Source organism: Nipponia nippon, unplaced genomic scaffold (assembly GCF_047370975.1).
Source record: "Nipponia nippon isolate SJK-2023a ecotype South Korea unplaced genomic scaffold, ASM4737097v1 scaffold_2, whole genome shotgun sequence".
Taxonomy (NCBI): Eukaryota; Metazoa; Chordata; class Aves; order Pelecaniformes; family Threskiornithidae; genus Nipponia; species Nipponia nippon.
The window spans coordinates 36489860-36509025 of record NW_028262336.1 but is presented as its reverse complement, the minus strand read 5'-3'; the positions used below and the strand labels follow the sequence as shown (position 1 = coordinate 36509025).

General features: G+C 37.7%; 1 protein-coding gene across 18 annotated transcripts in view; it reads left to right on the top strand.

Moving 5' to 3' along the window:
* Positions 1-19166, top strand: part of KDM6A (lysine demethylase 6A) — a 160654-nt gene that overhangs the window by 59880 nt on the left and 81608 nt on the right. For 17 of the 18 annotated variants that reach the window (XR_015704580.1, XR_015704579.1, XM_087756509.1 and 14 more), the window contains exon 5: positions 15116-15174. Coding sequence is in view for 15 of the 18 variants with exons in the window: in XM_087756509.1 (XP_087612635.1) it covers positions 15116-15174 (59 nt within the window). In the remaining 3 variants the exon portion in view is untranslated. Of the gene's footprint in view, positions 1-2897; positions 3062-15115; positions 15175-19166 lie in introns of those variants that run through there. The other variant, XM_087756519.1, reaches the window with a different exon arrangement.

Sequence of the window (19166 nt, the reverse complement as noted above, 5' to 3'; positions counted from 1 at the left end):
TAATATTGAATGACCAAATGTTTCTTTTTCTAAATACAAACAACTATATTGACAATGCATGTGATGCTTGCTTTTTCAAAAGTATTCTGTTGTTTGCAGAAACCACAGTAATGGTACAATTACTTCATACTCCATATGATTGCTCTTTCATTGCATGGAAGAGGTTAAAACAAAATACACCACGCTATTTCTCATATTTTTGTAGTTTGTAGATTCCTGTTTGATCATAAGCTATAAGTAGATACTGTGTCTCATTAATGAGTGGCATTCCTTTTCTTCAGAAATTAATCTTGTACATTTTAAGGTTCGTTCTTTAAAAGATGAAATATTTGCTTAGTTTTAGAAAAAAAGAATTGTTTTATTTTGCAAATTTCAAGTTCTTGAATTTGCTCTCTCCAGAACTGACATTTCAGTTCTGGTTTTTTAAATACTCTTTCAAGCATATACCTAATTGAAGTGTTCTGCTGCATCGTTCCCTCCTTTTCCCAGGGGTACAGATTCGGTCTTTTCTGCGTGGTGGGGGTGGGTGGGGGAGGAGTGGTTGAAGTGTGAGTGGATCTAGTACAAATAGATGGAGAAGGTAGGAGGTGGGAGGATGAGGAGACGTAGAGCTTGGGGTCTCTTAAAGAGCCTACGAGTAGCTTGTGTGAGGCTAATAAGCATATGCTTTGAAGAAAAGGCAAATCATTTAAAATGTTTTTAGAGTAGTGTTTGAGCATGATTGTGCTCTGCTCTGTGAAGCACCCTTACAAGGATGAGTATTCAGAGGAGAAATAGAAATCAGTTCTGCTTCTCGTGTTTACTTGCATAAAGGCATAGCAAGAAGTAATCTCTGGTGTCTGCTTGCCTTTGTGGAGCGCATCAAGTGAGATCGGTGCCGAAACCACTGCGTGCCCTCCTTGAAGGGAAGGCTAGATGCTGAAAAATACCGGAGATTCAAATACTAAAGCATACTAACAGCAAACAAACAAAACCTTTGAGTTTAGATAATTTCAAGCAAAAGTATTTCTAAATGTATGCTGAGAAGGTCTTGCAGCTACCTAGAAAACCTGTAGCTAATAATCTGTTCCAATGCAGTTTGCAAGTTTGTAGTAAGTAGATAGGGATTTACCAGCATTCAGAAAATAATTAGCTTGTCACCCTCAGCCACTTTTCTGGGCTGCTATATCCAAATTATTCGGCACTAATTCCTAAGTCACTATGCTGTCTCATTTTGTTTCGTACAAGTTATCCCTACCAACTTCTGAGGGATAACTCAGAACTCGTAACTTCTATTCGTCATGCTGTGTCATTTTTCTCATCTCATTTGCCAGAGCAATGGGACTGATGAGAGATCCAATGTCTCAGATATGGGAGAAATAACAGTCAGTTAGGGATCTTTCACCCTGTTTTCTTCTTTCCCGGCCTAGTCTTTGTTCTGCAAGGCCAAACAGTTCCTCAGTTAAATTTTATCTGGTATTACCAGCCAAAACAAATATAGCTATTTTTGCTGGCTTCCTCATTCAGTCTTTCTTTCTGGATTAGGTTTTTACTTAGTGTTTTTCTTGTTGCAGGCATTTTTCTAGCCTCTTCTTTCTGAATTCTCAGGGTCATCAGAAAAACAGCAGTAAAACTGTATTACCAGACATCATAAGTACACTGATGCTGTCTAACGGGTCTTCTAAAAGTATTTCAGGTATTGTTTTTCTCTCATCTCAAAGAGGATTGGGATCCATTTCATGCATTTACCCCTCAGACTCTGATTCTTGGGATCAGACACAGATCCATTCCCAGCTATCTTAATCAGAACTTTGTGAACTTCTTCTCAAAACAAGTAAGCTGAAAAATCTGATTCCAATCCTGGTAAACACTGGAGAAGGGGAGATGGATCAAACAGGATCCAGTAAAGGCCAGGGAAGGGGGTGGGGGAGAAATGGAAAAAAGAAAGCGAGGGATTCAGTCCTATGGACAGTTAGCTTGAACTTTGTTTTTGGAAAGGAAAGAAGAAGATAAACTAATTAACATTCTGAACGACTGTTTCTAATAGATGAAAACCCATAGTGGTGACAGAGAAGAGGGAATCTCTTTAGACGAGACTAGTGTTGATGGTGATATTTTCTGTGTTTTCTGTTCTGTTGTCAGCTGCTGCAGGAAATTCGTTCTTACTGCATCTTCCAGAAGTTTTCGTATCACTGGTTGTGATCACTGAAGTTGCATCAGTTTTGCAGAATGCTGCAGACTTGCAGTGTTTTAATGGTTTCAAAAAGCAGCTGGACAAATTCAGGGAAGAAAAATCCATTAAGAGCAATTAAATATGAAGACGTTTTGTCTGGCTTTAGAAACCTCTGAACCACAAATCATTGGAGGTTGGGAGGGTATTCTTGGGAGGGGAAGGCTTAAAATAATGATAGAAAAGTGAATGAAGTTACTCTTAGCAGTAACTTCAACAGCAACGATAGCCTGCCCCCTCGCTCCAGGATCACCTGCTCAGAGTTATGTTTCCATTTAGTGACATAGTCTTTACCTTTTGGAGAGGAAGGATGATTTTCTGATTAAATTCAATCATTGGATGTTTTCTAGAGCAGAATTACTCTGTGGAGCTACACAAGAATTACAGTACACTTTGTCCTGTTCTCTCCCCCCCCCCCCCCCCCCTGAAATCCATAAAAATATAATAATGTAAATGAAATCATCCATCTAGTTCATAATGGAGCATTATAACCCTGTCTCAATTCTGTTTCTGATCTCAAAATCTAGACAAACAGAGCCCTCTATCTGTCTGAAACTTGTAAATAAGTTCTGAAGAAAAGCTTGTCTTGGAGGCACTTCCACTTCACTCAGACAATATGTCTTTCAGAGGAATGTCAGCCTTTTTCTTTCCTAAACTTTTTTCCCTGTGCATTGATGTCAGATGAATTCCTTGGGAGTCTCTCCTCCGTCACGATGGCTGTAACACTGGCTTTTATAGAAAGAGGACATGTAGGTACTCCGTGCTAGTGAATGTTTCTGACCTGGGCTTTGAGTAAAGAGAAGACTGAAGCAAACATGATGATTGTCACTTCTGAGTTCAAGACAAACCCAGGTGAGTGAAGCCACAGGAAGGCAATTAGTCTTGAACTGAGAATTAATATTAAGTGCTGCCTTGGAAAAATAATACAAAATAAAAATGGCTCTAATGGAACACAGTTGATACACTGGATTTTTTTAAATGCTACTGTTCAGTGGTTTTGCTAGTTCTGGTATTTTACGTAGACACGTAACTCCAAATTCATGTGTCATCTTTCCATGTTCCCTGTTAACTAACCTCTCTAAACCTTGATTTTTACCTTTTCCTGAGATTCTAGTTTTAGTTATATACTCTTAGTCTTACAGCCTATACATACAAACTGGGAGATGTTGTGTGTGTCTTGAGATATTTTGGCGATTCAAGTTCAGGGAGCAACTACCAGAAGTAGGACTTTGTTATTTGGCTGGAACACAGTGAATCACTGAGGTATTGGAGCACTGGCTTGAAGCACTGCTCCTTTCCATGGTAACTCATCTCTTCTGGCTGTAAAAAGAAAGTGGTCGACAGTTGTGTAATTATTGGGAAGAATGTGATCTGCCATGTCAACAAAGGATTACTTTGTCATAAGTGGAATAAAGTTTCCTGTCTCTGTCCTGTGTCAGTCAAGTGTGAGATGAACAGCAATTCATTGGTCTGGGTTATCAAACTGATCTAAATCCAGAAGCGTACCTCTTCCCCTGAATCACTTTGGTAGACTTTGCTTTTTAGAAACAGAGAATGAAGGGTGAGTGGCCGTAAGAAAATCTTACACAAAAGATGTGAAAGCCAAGTTGCTCAAAATTATTGGTATAGAAACTCCCACTTCATTTAAATGCAAGTAAATAAAGTAGGATTTTCTATTTTATTCCTTTCACCCCATGTATATTGCACAGACAGCAGAGTTCCCTAAGGGGTTTGGGGAGGGCTGAAACAGGTTGTTAGCCTGAGGATTCTCTTTTTGTTTTACTGAAGAGGATCTGAATTTTAGGCCTGAAAAGTATTTATTGGAGGCCAGTCACACAGTGAAGGCACTAAACAGATTTAAAAAAGATTGAGAGGCATAGCTATCATTCTGTGAAATCTTAAGAGAAATTGAGAAGTAGAATATATCTACCAGTTGATACAGGGTCAGATATTCAATTACCACGTTAAACAATTAAATATAACCTGGACTTCCTAAAGCTCATCCTAAAGTGGATGTGTTTGTGTTTAAGAAAAGGATCAAATGTGATGTCGAAAGCACGTTAAAAAGAGGGAAGTGTTCCACAAAACTTCTTACCTTAAATGCTTCCGCAAGGCATCAAGCACAAATTAGACCTTCCAGAAAATGAGTTCATATTCTTTCCTTTTCCCTGATATTGATCGTGAAGAGACCTCTTTAGGTTCCCCGCCTGTCATATTCCCTGTCTGTCAGAGCAGGCCTTCAAAGGCTATGGTCTGTCTCCCAAGGAGTAAATTTTTTTTAATGTTGGCAGTTCTTCCTAGCAGACCAGTACTTAAGTACCCTTTATTAATTCACATAATCTTCCCATGTTACTATTCATTCTCCTGCACATTTGAGAGTCAGGTATCTTCTTTGGTTAAGCAAAGTACTGTAGAGAGTATTGATAATTTCAAGGCAGGATATTTATTCCTGCCCATTGTGCGATCTGCTCGGTGACCGCAAGGCCATGATCACAGGTTTGTGAAGCTGCCCACATCGTTGTCTTCATGCCTTAGAACTATCTTTGTCTTTCTGTGGGTGGGTGTAATTTACTTCATTTTTGATACCTGCAATTAAAGAATGGTCTTGTTTGTGGAAATTCCATTGTAATAGATAACTGGACCTTAAGACAATGTGTAAGAAAGCTGTAAAGTCTTTTTCTGAAAATGTTACTTTAAATAAGAAGATAGAGAGATTCAGATTACACTGGAGAAGAATCGCTTGTTCAGAAATGATGGCAAGTAGCATACAGGATATAAGTTTAAGCAGTCCTTAATGTTCTCTGAAGTGATAGAAAATGCTTGTTAATTGTGTTGGGGGGGCAGGGGGGGGAACCACACATCTTTGGTCTAGGAAAATAAATCTAAATTGATGTACATTAGACAGTGTCATATGGAAGACTTGTAAATGTGAGGCTGGTTTTAAACATTTTTAATGATTTTAATAATTGGAAGTGAAAGTGAATTATTGATATTCTAAAATAGAAGATAAAATTTGTATGTTGAACGGTAGAAATTTAGAAGTACAAAAAAAGATTATGGAGAATTAAGATAGCAGCTGGAATTTCATATGATATCATGAGGTTTTTTTAAATGGAAGTATTTGAAACTATTTGTATCCACCATCTTCTGTATACATACCTGATGGTGTTCAGGAAACTGACCTGGGTATCAGAGAAAGTAGAGAGTATGAAGAAAAAGTTAGAAGCCGAAGCTATTTAGTTTAATAAAGAGCAATATAGAAGCCTATACTGGAAAGCATGGTCTTATATAAAAGATAAGTATAGTTCAACTTGACATTTTGCTAGAATCTAGTCATCCTTCTCTCAAACGTAGAACAGCAGAATAAAATTTCAGATAGATGATAAAAGCATATCCAAGAACTGTTTGCAGAGGAGATAGACAGGAGGGAGGGTGAATCAACACATACTGTGTACATGGGTTGGAAAGGGATTCTGCTAACTTTTAGTACAGGAGTAAGGGGGTATCCGCTCACACTGAGAAGCAGCAATTATAATGTAAAACTAATTTGTGGAACTCAACTTAGCAAGGTACCTTTAAATAAGAGCTCCCTAGAGTCTTGCAAAAGGATGTCAAATTAACAGAGGAGGAGAAAATCCCCATACCATGGTGTTGGTTAATTAGCCCCCTTCTTCTGTCCTCTCTTTCCTCCTCCTTCAGGCTACCAGCGAACTGCTTAAGCAACGAAGTTTAGGACTGCCCCAGAGGAAAAGATTTTAAAACTACCAACTTTGAGAGGTTTCTTAGAACCTTTCCTTGTAAGATAAGGTAATAGTCAGAACTGAGGAGAGACTAGTGGATTTAAAAATGTTCAGGTTCCTGATTCAAGACAGTTGTGATGTTTCCATTTGCAGTTTTTCAGAGTTAATTTTCCAGAAGTTAAACTGTTGACAGAAGGAATTAAGTAACATAAGGTACAGTGGCAGTGATATAATGGTAAGAAGAAGGGAGATTAGTGAGGGAAAGAAGGCTGAGCTCTGGAATAGATGAAGAGAGAGCTAAGTAGAGCAGTGCAGAATGAGCAGAGAAGAGATGGTGGAGAGTGAAAGAAGCGTCCTTTCATTTGGCTTGTTTGTATTTTTTTTCTTTGTTTGTTTTGCCTTTAGAAATTGAAGGCTCTTAAACTCACTAGTATATATATTCACAGAGTGGGCTGAAAATTTACTGATGTACAGTCTTCTGTTAAGAAATGATGATTTGATGGAATTGAAATATTCTGTGGGAATGGTTGGTGGGCTGCCCAGCTGCTTTGCTTTGCTCTTGGCTGCTGGCCATCTTGTCTGCTCCCCCAGCTGCCTGTCATGTGGGCCTGCTGCCTTGTCTGTTGTATCCTATTTTAAGTATTTGTACATTCTAACAAATAAAACAGCAAATCACCAATTAGAACACCAATTAGTGATTGCTACTAAACCAACTACAGTCTTAATTGGAAAATCATTTTCAGTAATAATTGATTGATATCTAACAAGCAACCGTTAATCAATGATCTTACATTTCGATACTTAAAACAATTAAAATTTTTTAAAAAAACCCACATTCTTATTTCAATATTTGATATATTCGTAACAATACATAAAATATATACCGCAAAATATGCTATCCAGTAACATTTTCCATTTTCAGGTGTTACTGACTAATGTAAAAATTGAGTCAAAATAGAAGCGACCAGTGAGATTTTTTTTTTCTAAAGCTGATACTCTGAATTTTGTTCCAAATGTGAGATTTTGTTCAGTTTGCAGTTTACAGAACAAACTGTTTTTATGCTAGAGCTAATGAAGCCTGGGTAATGACGGGCGGGTGTCTGTTGTCCTTTCGCACCTCCTGTCCTTCCTTCTCCCACTTCTCTTTGTAAGCACACATAAACTGGAATTCTTCTAGTTTTCCTAGTGAAGCATCCTGAATGACGTCTTGTTTCCTATGACATCTCTGAGCAGGAAAAGCACGTGCTTGATTTAAATCTGTGCTAATGGGCTAAGTGTCTCTTCCCAAAGAGAAGAGAGTAATTAAACTGTCTGCTTTCTGATAGTAGGCCTTGGTTTGGGGGCTCTTTTTCCTATGCAGCAGGTATTTTCAGTGGCATTCCTCAAGTTTCTCATCTTTGAGGTGTCTTGCTTTCTATAAAATTCATTTGAATGCAGCTAACAGGTTCAAGAGTCATTCAGCTGGAAAGAACAACATATAAGAAGCAACATCATTCTTAGGGAACTTGGTTAAAAATTCAACTTAAAATTTTTCTGTTAAGCAGAGTTCCAGATTCAGCTTGGTTCTAGTTACTGCCCAGCACAATGTGGCTTAGGATTTGAGGGAACAACCATAGACCGTTTTGCTACTTAATTTTTGTGATTGTTTTCCTTTGTTTTTTACTGAGTTGGTTGTGTGTATTTGAATCACTTTGTAGTCATTCATGCCTTAGTATATTCAGCTTGTCCACTCCTATTTTATGTGGAGTGCCTCAGGTTGAGCAGCTGTGTAATTAATGATATTAAGGCTTTTTTCCAACGCAGCAGCGATTCTCCAGCAGTGAGAAACTGACAGGGAAATAATGGGGCTACTTGTAAACTCAGTGGGATTCCTGTCTTTGCTGGAAGGGGTTGGAAAAATGGTGAATCAAGAACATAAAATTCCATGCTAGTAGTTCTATTTCATAAAATGTTTTGAAGATGATGGGTATAAATAGTGATGATCACTTGCCATCCAAAAGGGAATAAAACATTTCAATTAAAGTGTCCAAATGTCATCTTCCAAAAAAGGTGTTTCAGTAATATTTGTGTGTATACATGAACAGACATTATTTTCTGTACTCTGATTGAAAGTGTTTGTGAAGAGATCTAATAATTTTTGTTAGGTCAGTGTATCTAACTGGAAAAGGAGAAAAGCCAAATCCTTTAATAGGCATGAAATAAGAGCAGTAGTTGTCAAAGAAAAACAGGGGTTGAGAAGAACTGCTCTGTGTTTCATTTGCTTATGCTAATCAATACTGGAGGCCCACCTCAAGTGTATGGACAAAATAAGTGCCTACAGGACAGCATTATGGGGGAATATCTTTTATCGTTTCTGGGAAATCAGCAGAAATGGGTGCCTCTCTGAAGTGCTTGTACAGAAATGGGTGCAGCGTGGGGAAAAAACGGGGAGAGCTAGAGGTCCACATGCAATTGCAGGGCTGTGATCTCACTGGGATCACAGAGATGCAGTGTGATAGCTCAGGCAGCTGGAGTGCTACAATGGATGGGTACAGGCTCTTTAGCAAGGACAGGCTGGGAAGGTGAGGAGAGGGAGAAGCCCTTTACGAAAGAGCAGCTAGAATGCATGGAGCCCTGCTTTTGGACAGTTGAGAGGCCAGTTGAGAGATGATGGGTCAGGATTAGTGCATGACCAATGTGGGTGATGTTGTGGTGATTGTCTGCCACAGACCACCTGGTCAGGAAGTAGTAGATGAGGCCTTCTTCCAAAAACTGGAAGAAGCATTGCGTTTGCAGACACTGGTCCTAATAGTGGGTTTAGCCATCCTGATATCTGCTGGCAGGGCAATGCAATAGGGTACAAGCAATCCAGGAGGTTTCTGAAGTATATTGATAACAAGTTCCTGACGCAATTGATGGAGGAGCCTACAAGGGGAGGTGGTCTGTTCATCTCATGCTTGCAAACATGGAAGAACTGGTTGTGAGTGTGAAGGTTGAGGGCAGTGTTGGCTGCAGGGACTGTGAAATGATCCTGGGATCAAAGAGGGGATGAGAAGGGAGCAGGCTGGGGACAAAGAGTATGGTAATTTCAAAGATTACTTGCAAGAAAAAAAAGAATTTTTTTTTTACCCTGTGGATGGTGTCGGATTTTTGTTTATTTGGTTTTTATTTGTTTTGGTTTTTTCTGCTTCACCTTCTTAAGAACTTCTGTGAAAGAAAAAGTATCTTTTATGAATTAAGCAAGATATATTAGCCAGTTTTCTTCTACAAGTAGTAGATGTATTTTGGCGATACTTACTCTCTGAAAAGATTAACTTCTTAAACACAAGATGAAATTACTTTGTAGTTATTTACCAAGATGTTACATTAATTAATCTATTATATATGCCAGAATATATTTGTCACAGGAATAATGACTTTTCTATATTAATTGCTTTCACATGGCTGCTGGGATGCAGGCACATACCCAGTAACAATTTTTTTACTATTGTGATTATTGCTCAAGAAGCAGGGTCATACAAGCATGTTTATATCGCTGAATTTTAAAGATCCTGTATAAACCTAATGATTTTTCAGATACTATAAAATTTCTTGAAGACATTGAAGAAGCCAAAACCAGTGATATTAATTTATAATACACCCCTTACAGGGATCTTAGTATTTTTGCAGGTGTTGGGAATGTGTAGACCGTGTAGATAGATAGCTCTCTTTTTCATGTTTGTACAAATCTAAACAAATTTTATTTGAACTTTCCCCTCTTTCTTCCGAACATTTATAATCTTTGTGACTGGAACTGCTAGAGCTTGTCAGCTCCCAAAGGCATATAGCTGTTTATGCACAAGACCCCGAGTGGAATTTTTTATGCAGTACATGTTCTCCAAGGAACTGTTATTATATATTGAGTAGTGTCAGGAGGAGGTATTAGGCACCGTAGTGTCAAAACTTCATCTTTCATTTTTTTCAGCAAAGAAATAAACGTATTCACACATTTGAACACAAAAACTGTTCTTTTGCTTCGAACAGGTGGCTGAGAGACCTTGTGACCACAGGATGTGTCCTTAGCTGTAAAACCTTGTTTTCCTAGTTAGGTTTTCTGAAGAGCAGTGCCCCCCTGCCCATGTGTTTCTTCTACAGCCTGATGTGACATGGGCTGGACTGCAGGTTCCACTGGAACTTGGGCATCTGTAGAAGGGGCATTCAGAGTCCTGCTGGAAGCAGTTTTAAGATGTCATCAAAGACTCTTTAATTCCTGGCAATAGTAAGCAAATGAAAAACAGTCACTGGTCTCATAAGGGTGCTGAACTTCATCTTTTTTCCATAGTTTTCCTTCAGACTTCCACCAACCAACTGCATGGGGACTTTGTTTCTCCTGTTTTGTTTTTTATTTCATAGTATGGTGGGATACACTCTGATTTCTGTCTAAATATTATCAACTTTTTAATGAAATAAAGGGATTATTTTACCTAAGTCTGGCCCTGCCCCTTGGAGTCATAAAGAAGAAATGGTGCATTTGCTTATGTGTCTCACTGGTTAAGGATCTGCATGAAGAAGGCTGATGGGCAGGCTGTGATGTTATTTCATGTTTTTTTCCATCTTGTGCTGACCCATAGAAGTTGATTTCTCTCAAGTCAAACATTTATATGTGGCTTAGGAGGTAATGAAGTATTTCTTTTTTTTTCTTTTTTTTTTTTAATGTAGATTGCCTGTTTAAAACTTTTATCTAGGATTTCACTCTTTGTGTTTAAAAGTCATTGTAGGATTGATATACATCTTGTTGGTAGCAGTGTAGGCTTAAAGAGCTTTTACTTATTTTGCTTACATTCTACTCTTTCACTTGTGCTAATGCAGTTGTTTGGGGGAGGGGCTACACAGTGAATTTGGCTGGGAAACTGGTCCAGTTAAAAATAATCCTTTTTTATCTGGATATTAATAACTCAGATGAGTTCTGGCATCCAGTTGGCTGTAGTACTCTACAAATGACTGTATCAGCAAAAATGAGAGGCAGTATTAGGGAATGTTTCTGAATCAGCAATGCTATGAAACTATAGCAAAACCCATTCCTTTTCATTTTTAAGTTGGAAGCTCCCAACTGGATGCTGCCCTGAGCCTATTTTGACTCTTTAGCATCTTTTTCTACTCTCTGACTTTTTAGAAGTACCTGCCAAACAGATTTTCATTTGCAAGCATAACTTCTTTTTATATTCTTTTATTTATAAAACACAAATTTGGAGTTGATGACAGCGTCTCAACTGCTTGTGGCAGATAACGTGTTACTGGTGAAAAATATCTGGACCCAGCTGTGGTAGCTATACATTTCTAGAGTCAGTCTAAGATGGCCATTGGTAAGTCTGAATGTGAGTATGGCCACTTGTTAACACAGGACAGGTGCATTTTTCTGACCCTTTGTTTATAGATGAAGTGTAACTGTGGTGGTGTAGCCTGATGTCTTTCTGCCAGAAGCACTGGCTGCATGCTTGAAGACGGAGAAAAAAGGCTGCGTTGTGAAGTTGGCCTGAAATAGCCAGAGAACAGAGCACATGAAATGTTGGGGATCTGTTTCCATATGCTGCTTTAAAGTGACTATAAACCAGTTATTTGGGTTGATACAGGTCTGTGAGATGGGTGGAGTTTTCCTCGTTGGTTAATTTATCTTTTTTTCTTGATTGCTTGAAACAAACAAGACCAAAAAGTCTTCAACATGCTTATTCATCTCAGTTACATAAAAAGGTACATACAGATATATTTTTGTCTTCTCAGTTACCTATCGATAAAATACTGTGGCTTATACATTTTGTAAAATATAATTGAAATGTTGCTCAGCATTAAATAGTGCATATAAGTAGCAGAATATGCAATATAAACTTGATAATCTTCTTAGATTGCATAAGCATGTAAAGTGGAAAGAGGTATTTGAGCCATCTAGTGGTTGGTATGAAACATTCTAACATTTTTTGATAGTTTGTAGAAAATGTAAGTGACATCGGCTTGGAAGTAGCATTTCTAATTTGTCTGCTTTTTAATGGCATGGCTGTAGAATGAAAAAAACGAGACATTCAACTTCAAATTTGATGTACAGTCTGTTTCGGTTTGCAGCTTCTTTTCAATTTACTGTAGATTTTAGTGAAGAGAGAGATCTGATAACATAAAAAAGACATTAGAAGTTAGTAGCCAAAGGATGAGTTTTGTTAGCATGACATCTTCAGAAATTGTGAGGGTTAAGAAGTTCAAGGAAAGGATTGTAATAAAATAATTTTGTTTTCTACTTCTTGCTGAAAAACATTTGGAGGGAAAAAAGTGGGCTTGTATTCTACCTCACCAGCTATTTATAGCAGGATTTTGAATAGCAAGGATTAAAATAAAAAAGTAATTTTTACTGGAAAACACGGGATGGATATTTTTTGTGATAAACTTGTCCAAATAAAAGCAACAGAGGCAACTGAAAACAGATTTCTTAAGATGGGGTGTGTTCCTGGGAAACAGAGTCACAGAATCTTACGATGTTAAGAAAAAGGACTTGTTGTAGATGAAGATTTCATGTAATGATCCCGCTTGGTCCTGATACGCATTAAGCTGTTGTAGCCTTTCATATTGGCTGTTGCCAATAGGAACGTGACTGCGCGTGGAACTTGATGGTATTCTGCAATAGAGGCAGAAAAGTTAGTTGCTGAAGTAATGAACTTTATGTGCATCTCACCTTGAATTATTTGTGGGAAATTACTGCATACATTGAAACACTGTAATATCTTCCTGTCCTCGTGAATAGTCCCATCCAGGTTCAAACACAGATTAAAAGTTTTGGTTTTTTTTTAAATCTTTATTAAGGCAAATCTAATAAACAATCAACAAGCAGTACTAATGGTGTTACATACGGTTGGAGCTATAGTATTTCAGAACAGATAAATATGATCCATACTGACATTTCAAAATTTGCACCTTTACATTTGAAGTAAAGTATTAGAGAGTCTTAAATCTTGCCCTGATTTTTTATTGAGAAGACAGTGGTAGCTTAACAGGTTTTTAAGGTCAATCTCAAAAGCTTTGTAAGGCCAAATGAGAGAAAATGGGAAAACCAGTCACAGAACAGAGGACAGAGCAGTAATCGTTGGTTTGTATTTTGCTGGGGCGGGGACAACCTGAATGCTTCATGTGAGCTTGGTATATTAATTGCATTTAGACAAATCACCTGCATTTTGGTCCTGTTGTGCCTTGAAAGTTGATTATTATTAAGCCTTAGGATCAGAATATCAGCTAGATTAATCTTTGGAATCGGTAACTCATTTGGACTGTGAATTCTAATAGGCTTCAGAAGAGGAAATTAAATTCTTTGAAGATTGAAGAGGTATTAGTTGTCTGGCATATTTTTGCTTGAATTTTGCAGCGTGGTGATGAAGGATTTTTATTACTATTATTCCCAATCTTTACGATGATTTAGTCTTGATTGCAGTTGGTGGATCTCTGAGTAACCTCAGAGTTACACTGGACAGTTTTGTTAAGTTCTGCTCTACAAATGAGCCTGATCAGAACACAATGAATGTTACTACGTGTGCACTCTGTTTTGCAGGCTTCCATGTTGCACATGTGAAAATCTCTCTTTCTGTCTTACTCCTTCATTTAAAATGACTTTTATATCAAGGCATTATATATGCTCAGTTTTTGAGCTTGCCTTCTTTCCTAGTCTGTTGTTGCCAGAGCACACTTGGAAAGCAGGAAATACAAGGAGGTACGGAATTAGAGATCTTTTATCTTTATGATGTCCGTGTTGTGTTTTTGTTCAATTAAACAGGAATGTGGTTTTATGGTAGTATTAAAGTGTCATCTTTTATTGTTTATGTACTTCCCCCTCCACTCCCCATTAACATCTTCCAGTGCTCTGATTGCCGTAGTATCTGGTCATGCCACAGCATTTTCTTGGAAGCTGTCCATTGCTGAAGCTATGATCCAGCCGTATTCACGAAAGGATCTTTGGCATTTCCCCTGGTTTTAATTTGCATTTGGAAGACGCAAATGAGGTATAATGAAATTGCAATATTTGAATTGTGTTCTGGTTACCAGTTATTTTTAGGAGAAATTTGGTTATACCTTTTATATTTGCATTGGGTTTAAAGCATAGCTAGGATTCCTTTCATGGAATTCCATAGGAATTTGTCTTGTTGAAGAAGTGCGCACAAGTGGAAGAGGGATTATCTTGAACTGCAGTCTTCGACAACGGAAATTCCATCTCTTGTCCCTGTGTCAGAGCTTTGTGTTCTTTGGGATGTATTCCTGGTCTCTCAAAACCAGAATTACACATCAGAAAAGCCTAAAAATGTGTCATAGGCAACATGTACATGTTGTCTCCTGTAAATAATGGAATAGCTCTACTAAATAGAAAACAACTATGCTGTGGCATAACTTTTAAAAAGAAAAAGCAATTTGTTTATTTTTCTGAATTGAGGAAATATGTAATAATTATTTGTAGAATTGGATAGTTAAACATTCATTAAACCTCCTTAGTAATGTCATTTTAGAAACAAATCATACTCTTTTGTGAAAAGGAAATGGGGGGAAATGGGTTTCTAGAAGGAGAAAGGGTCTTCTTTTTTTTTTTTTTCTTTTTTTTCCTTCTTCTGCAAAGTAGGGAAATAGAAGATAGAAATTTGATTAATGATGAAGAAATACAATTGTCCTAGGTTTGAAGCTGATTGTCTGTACTTCTGGTATTCAGAACAGTGAAATTTCCTTAAGCATATTTTCAGATTCATATAATTAATGTTCTACTTTAGACACTGGAATTGTGTAGCTTTGTTTACTTTTATGTGAGTATAAATTATTATGACTATGAAATGGTGTTCGGTCATAAAACATTTTTTTATTATATTAAATTGTTGAAGACCTCTACTCCCTTGTTTCCTTTCCTGCTGTTGTACAAGTAGAACAAAGCACATCAGTTTTTCTGATGTAAAAGTACCGGAATATTATCGTTGTTACTATTCCTCCAAAAATATTTTGCAGATAATAACTTTTTAAATGTCTACCTACCTATCTTTTCATTCCTTCGTTTTGTTTCTTCCTGTTCAAGGTGAAATTTAAATATGCTTATCTTATAATGGAAATACAATGTCAAAGGATGAATAAAATACTGGGAATGCAGTCTTACAGCATATGGTTGTCTTACCTGGGTTTTAAACAATGTTTCTTTTCTTTACAGAATGCTGCCTTTTTATATGGCCTTGGTTTGGTCTACTTCCATTACAATGCCTTTCAGTGGTAAGTTGGAATAAACTAACAGTATCAGTATTGTGCAATGTTTTATTGGTAGGTGAATAATTCAACTTCGGTTCAGTGTGAGTGTACAATAGTTTAATTTTTTTTCTGATGTTTGAAGACATACTGTCCTGGGTCACATGTCTGACTTTCTGTAACATACCTGTGGCAACCACAGCAGTTGCTTGAAAAGGAAAGTGCTTACGGGAGAAAAATTTCAGCTCCCTATAATACAATTCAGCAAAAAAACTTTACTTCTCTCTTGGAAAAGAAGTGGCAAAGCGGGCTTGTTTTCATTTAGCTTGTATTCAATAATTTTTACATAGCTGTATAACATGAAAGTTTTGGACGTATACGCAGTATACTCAGACTTGAATCAGAACATTTAAAACTGATGTAAAAACTCAAGAGTTAGAAGGAGTTTAGATTCTGGCAGGGCTTTGGGGACTGAAAGGGGCTGCTGTTGGATGGGGGGGCGGAGGATTGGTTTTCCATTGTAGTTTTGGTTTTGCTTTATCGGTGATGAGAGAAGAATGATGAATGGAATAGACTCAGTCACTGGGGTTCTGTTGACAGGTCCTCCAACTTTCATTGGGGTTTATTCTTGCAGAGATCTATTTAGTGTCATTGGGGAAAAAAGTCAGAAAGGTGCAGTGTTTAGGTCAGTGTTTTTTTACGCTCAGTGTGGAAACTGTTAATAAGTGTGACTTTACTACTTGATGGATTGCTAAAAAGTTTATCATCTTGTTGGACTAAGCATGACTGCAGTTAAGGCGGCAGTAAGTGACTACTGAGTGATGGTTCGGAATAGTAAAGTGGGATTTCTCCTCCTAGGTCCCCTTCCCCGCCCCTGGCCCCAGTAAATTGTTTCTGTGTATCTGTAAGACAAAAGATTTGTGCTTTCCTCAGGGTAATGCAAATAAGCTTTTATTCCTGAAATAAAGATAAGTTGGTTAAATCATCAGCTCAGAACCTGGATATTTTTTTTTATCTTGCAACTTATTGCTTTCTTTATTGATAGTGGTGAAATGAATACCACGTAATGTACATTGGCATGCAATTCTATTGCATTCTAATTAACAAGAGAAGAACAGAAAAGTTTTCAGAAAACCTGAGAATACACTATTTTAAGATTGTGATCAATCTTGGTTGAATTTCCCCAAGTCTCAGAATGTTCTTGTTCTTATGCAGGCTTGGCTTCATCATTTAACATTCAGAAGTATTTTGTGCACCAGTTCTTCTTACAATGGATATCTCGTTACAGTTTGCACTGTGAAAATGATAGAAAACTGTAAGATAAAATTAAATAAGACAAAGTAATTAGATTTAGAGCAGTTGATTTTTTTGAAAGAGCACCTGTTCAACATAGACTTTTGCCATCAGCGGATCATGCTATTTATTTAGCGCCTTCCAGCGGATGGAGCAGCAAAGTCAGGTGATTGTGAGGCCTAAGTATTAATAAATTAGAGCTTAGAAAAATCTAAATTAATTAATCCATGCCTTTAAGTAAGCTTGTTGAGAACATGAGTATAAATTGATGCCTTAACTTACGATGTCTTAACTGCACATAGAGCTTTATGTTAAGGTTGTGTAGAATAATCATATTTCCCATTTCATTCATACAACAAAGTTATGTGTGGTACAAAGAAAGTTGTGTATTATTAGAGTATTGGTTAGAATTTTTAGAGGACAAAAATCGTAACGCAAATAAAATCTTATGCCTTTGTGTGTGATTTTTTTTTTTTTTTTTTTAATCCCTTTGAGTGTTGTGTCTGCCCCCTCCCTCCTTTTAAGGTTTAAGGTAGTTTAAGCTATCATGCTTCATCCATGAATATTTTTTTTTTTATCCACACCACTTTAGATATTCATAGATTTCAATGAGAGGCATGCACATAGTCCTCCTAGAGTAAGGAAGTGCTTGAGGTTTTTTCATGTCTCATACAAACAGGGATAATAAAAAAGCAAGTGGGAATAAGGTCAGTTTTAGAATACTTGTTCATATTTTTACATTATTTTTTAAGTTTTCCAGCTTTCATAAAAAGAAGTGTTGACTTGGTTCCAAGACACATATGCAATTCACTGTAGCTTAATATTGTATGCTTCTCTATATACTGAAGCAGCATTACAGCATTACCTTAAGTGCAAATCTTAGCTGATAGATCATTTTGTATTGGTGATTTTGTTTGACTATTCATGCAAGAACTGAAAGTTCTCAATGTATGTACAAATGTTGCAATAGTGTGACCAAAGCTATTTCATGCAATTATTATAGTAAGACATAAGGGATTATCTCCATAAATTGAATCAAGTACAGTAAAATAGGTCTTAGATCTTAAATTTTGATACTCTGTTCTTGTATACCATTTATCGTCAAGCAGTAAGTAAAGTGGTTGGCTGGTTTTCCCTGTTGTTTCCCTGTTTCTCAAGTAGGGCAGAACACCAGTAGCATAGAAATAGCTGAGATATTCACATAACTTGAATAATTTCATATACTCCTTACTTGTCTTTTAGATTGAACACATAAAGAATTTCAGTAGTTCATCAAAGGCTACCCTTCATTTCTGTGCAGTAGCTACGTCCAAGTATAGTGGATTGGATGCCAAATTTTTCCTTTTACTTCAGTAAGGATTCTGAGCCTGACTGGTCTATCATCTGCTGATTTATGCTAAGTCCCAACAAGGTAAAAAGATGGAGTCCAAGCTCTGCAACTGTGTCCTGAAACGGGCTCTGACACCATTTTTGGATCCCAGTGTATCAACTGTGGTGCTGCAGGGCCAGCCTGCAGTGTTTTCAGTGACTGTTACCTTGCAAATTGCTGGACAGTGCGTCTGAGAAAGACACACTGTTCCTCAGAAACATCTTACAGGAGACTGAGATAGGTCACACTTATTGCCCCATTTAGCATACCCTGAGGCTCCTCAGTCCAAGGATTCCTTATCAGCTGTAGAAGTTAAGTGTTATGTAGAACTCAGTCCTTCAGCATTGACACTTTTACAGGACACAGTCCTGAAAAAAGCCAAAGACTAATGCAAGAGATGATCCAGACCCTTTTCCTCACCTCCATCATGGCTAAAGATGCAGACTGCGTGGGGGAAAATCTGTCATCTCTGACTGAAACTTTTTGGCCCTTCTACAGCCATCCTTGCCAAAACAGAAGCACTGTCGTCATCTATTGAATATCAAGCAATATCTAGAACCACGGTCTCTGCTCCTGTCTCCTTTAAAGTAACTTCACAGCCAGCCCGCTCTATTTGCACTGCTGCATCCTGGCGTTTCTGTAAGCCAGGGTGTTCTTTACGCTGGAATTTCTCCTCTTAGCCTAAGTTTGACTCCTTGGAACAAGGGACATGGGAGTTAAGCACAAAAAACTTTTTTTTTCTTGTTCAACTATGATTCAAAATTGGATCTTGACATGAAGAAGGCAGCTGCAGTCTTTCATTATTCTTATCTAATTCAAGTAAAGACATTTAATGGGCAAGAGGGAGCAAGCATATACAACCCCACTTGGAGAGTGCAGCATTTCTGTCTCGAACAGACAAGCACTGAGCAGGCTCTCCACATCCCATTTCTCCTGCTGCCAAATTCCACAACCCTCCAAAGGCCAACAGACAGCAGAAGGCAGCCCTCAGTTGTTATCTGTGGTACTGCATCTCATCTCTTGGTCACCGTGCAGGCCTCCAGACACCTGAGAATCACTTCTCTTCTTGAAGTCTTGAGGGCTTCAGTGAGGCAGGAGCATTCTTTTCCACATACCTACAGGAAAACACACAGAACTTACCATCACCTGTGGGATGGCCTTAGTGCCGATTACACTGGACCATTTACTCGAGCTGAAGGAGTCTGGTCTTTCTCTTGCTCTCTCTGGCTGTCATTGTCTTTCATCTTTTTCCAGAAAATGAAGTTTGGCTGTTCTCACAGTCATCCTGAAATAGTAAAGCAGCTGTTTAAACTGCTTTTAAAGTACCCAGGTCTACAGTGGAATGTAAACATTTTTT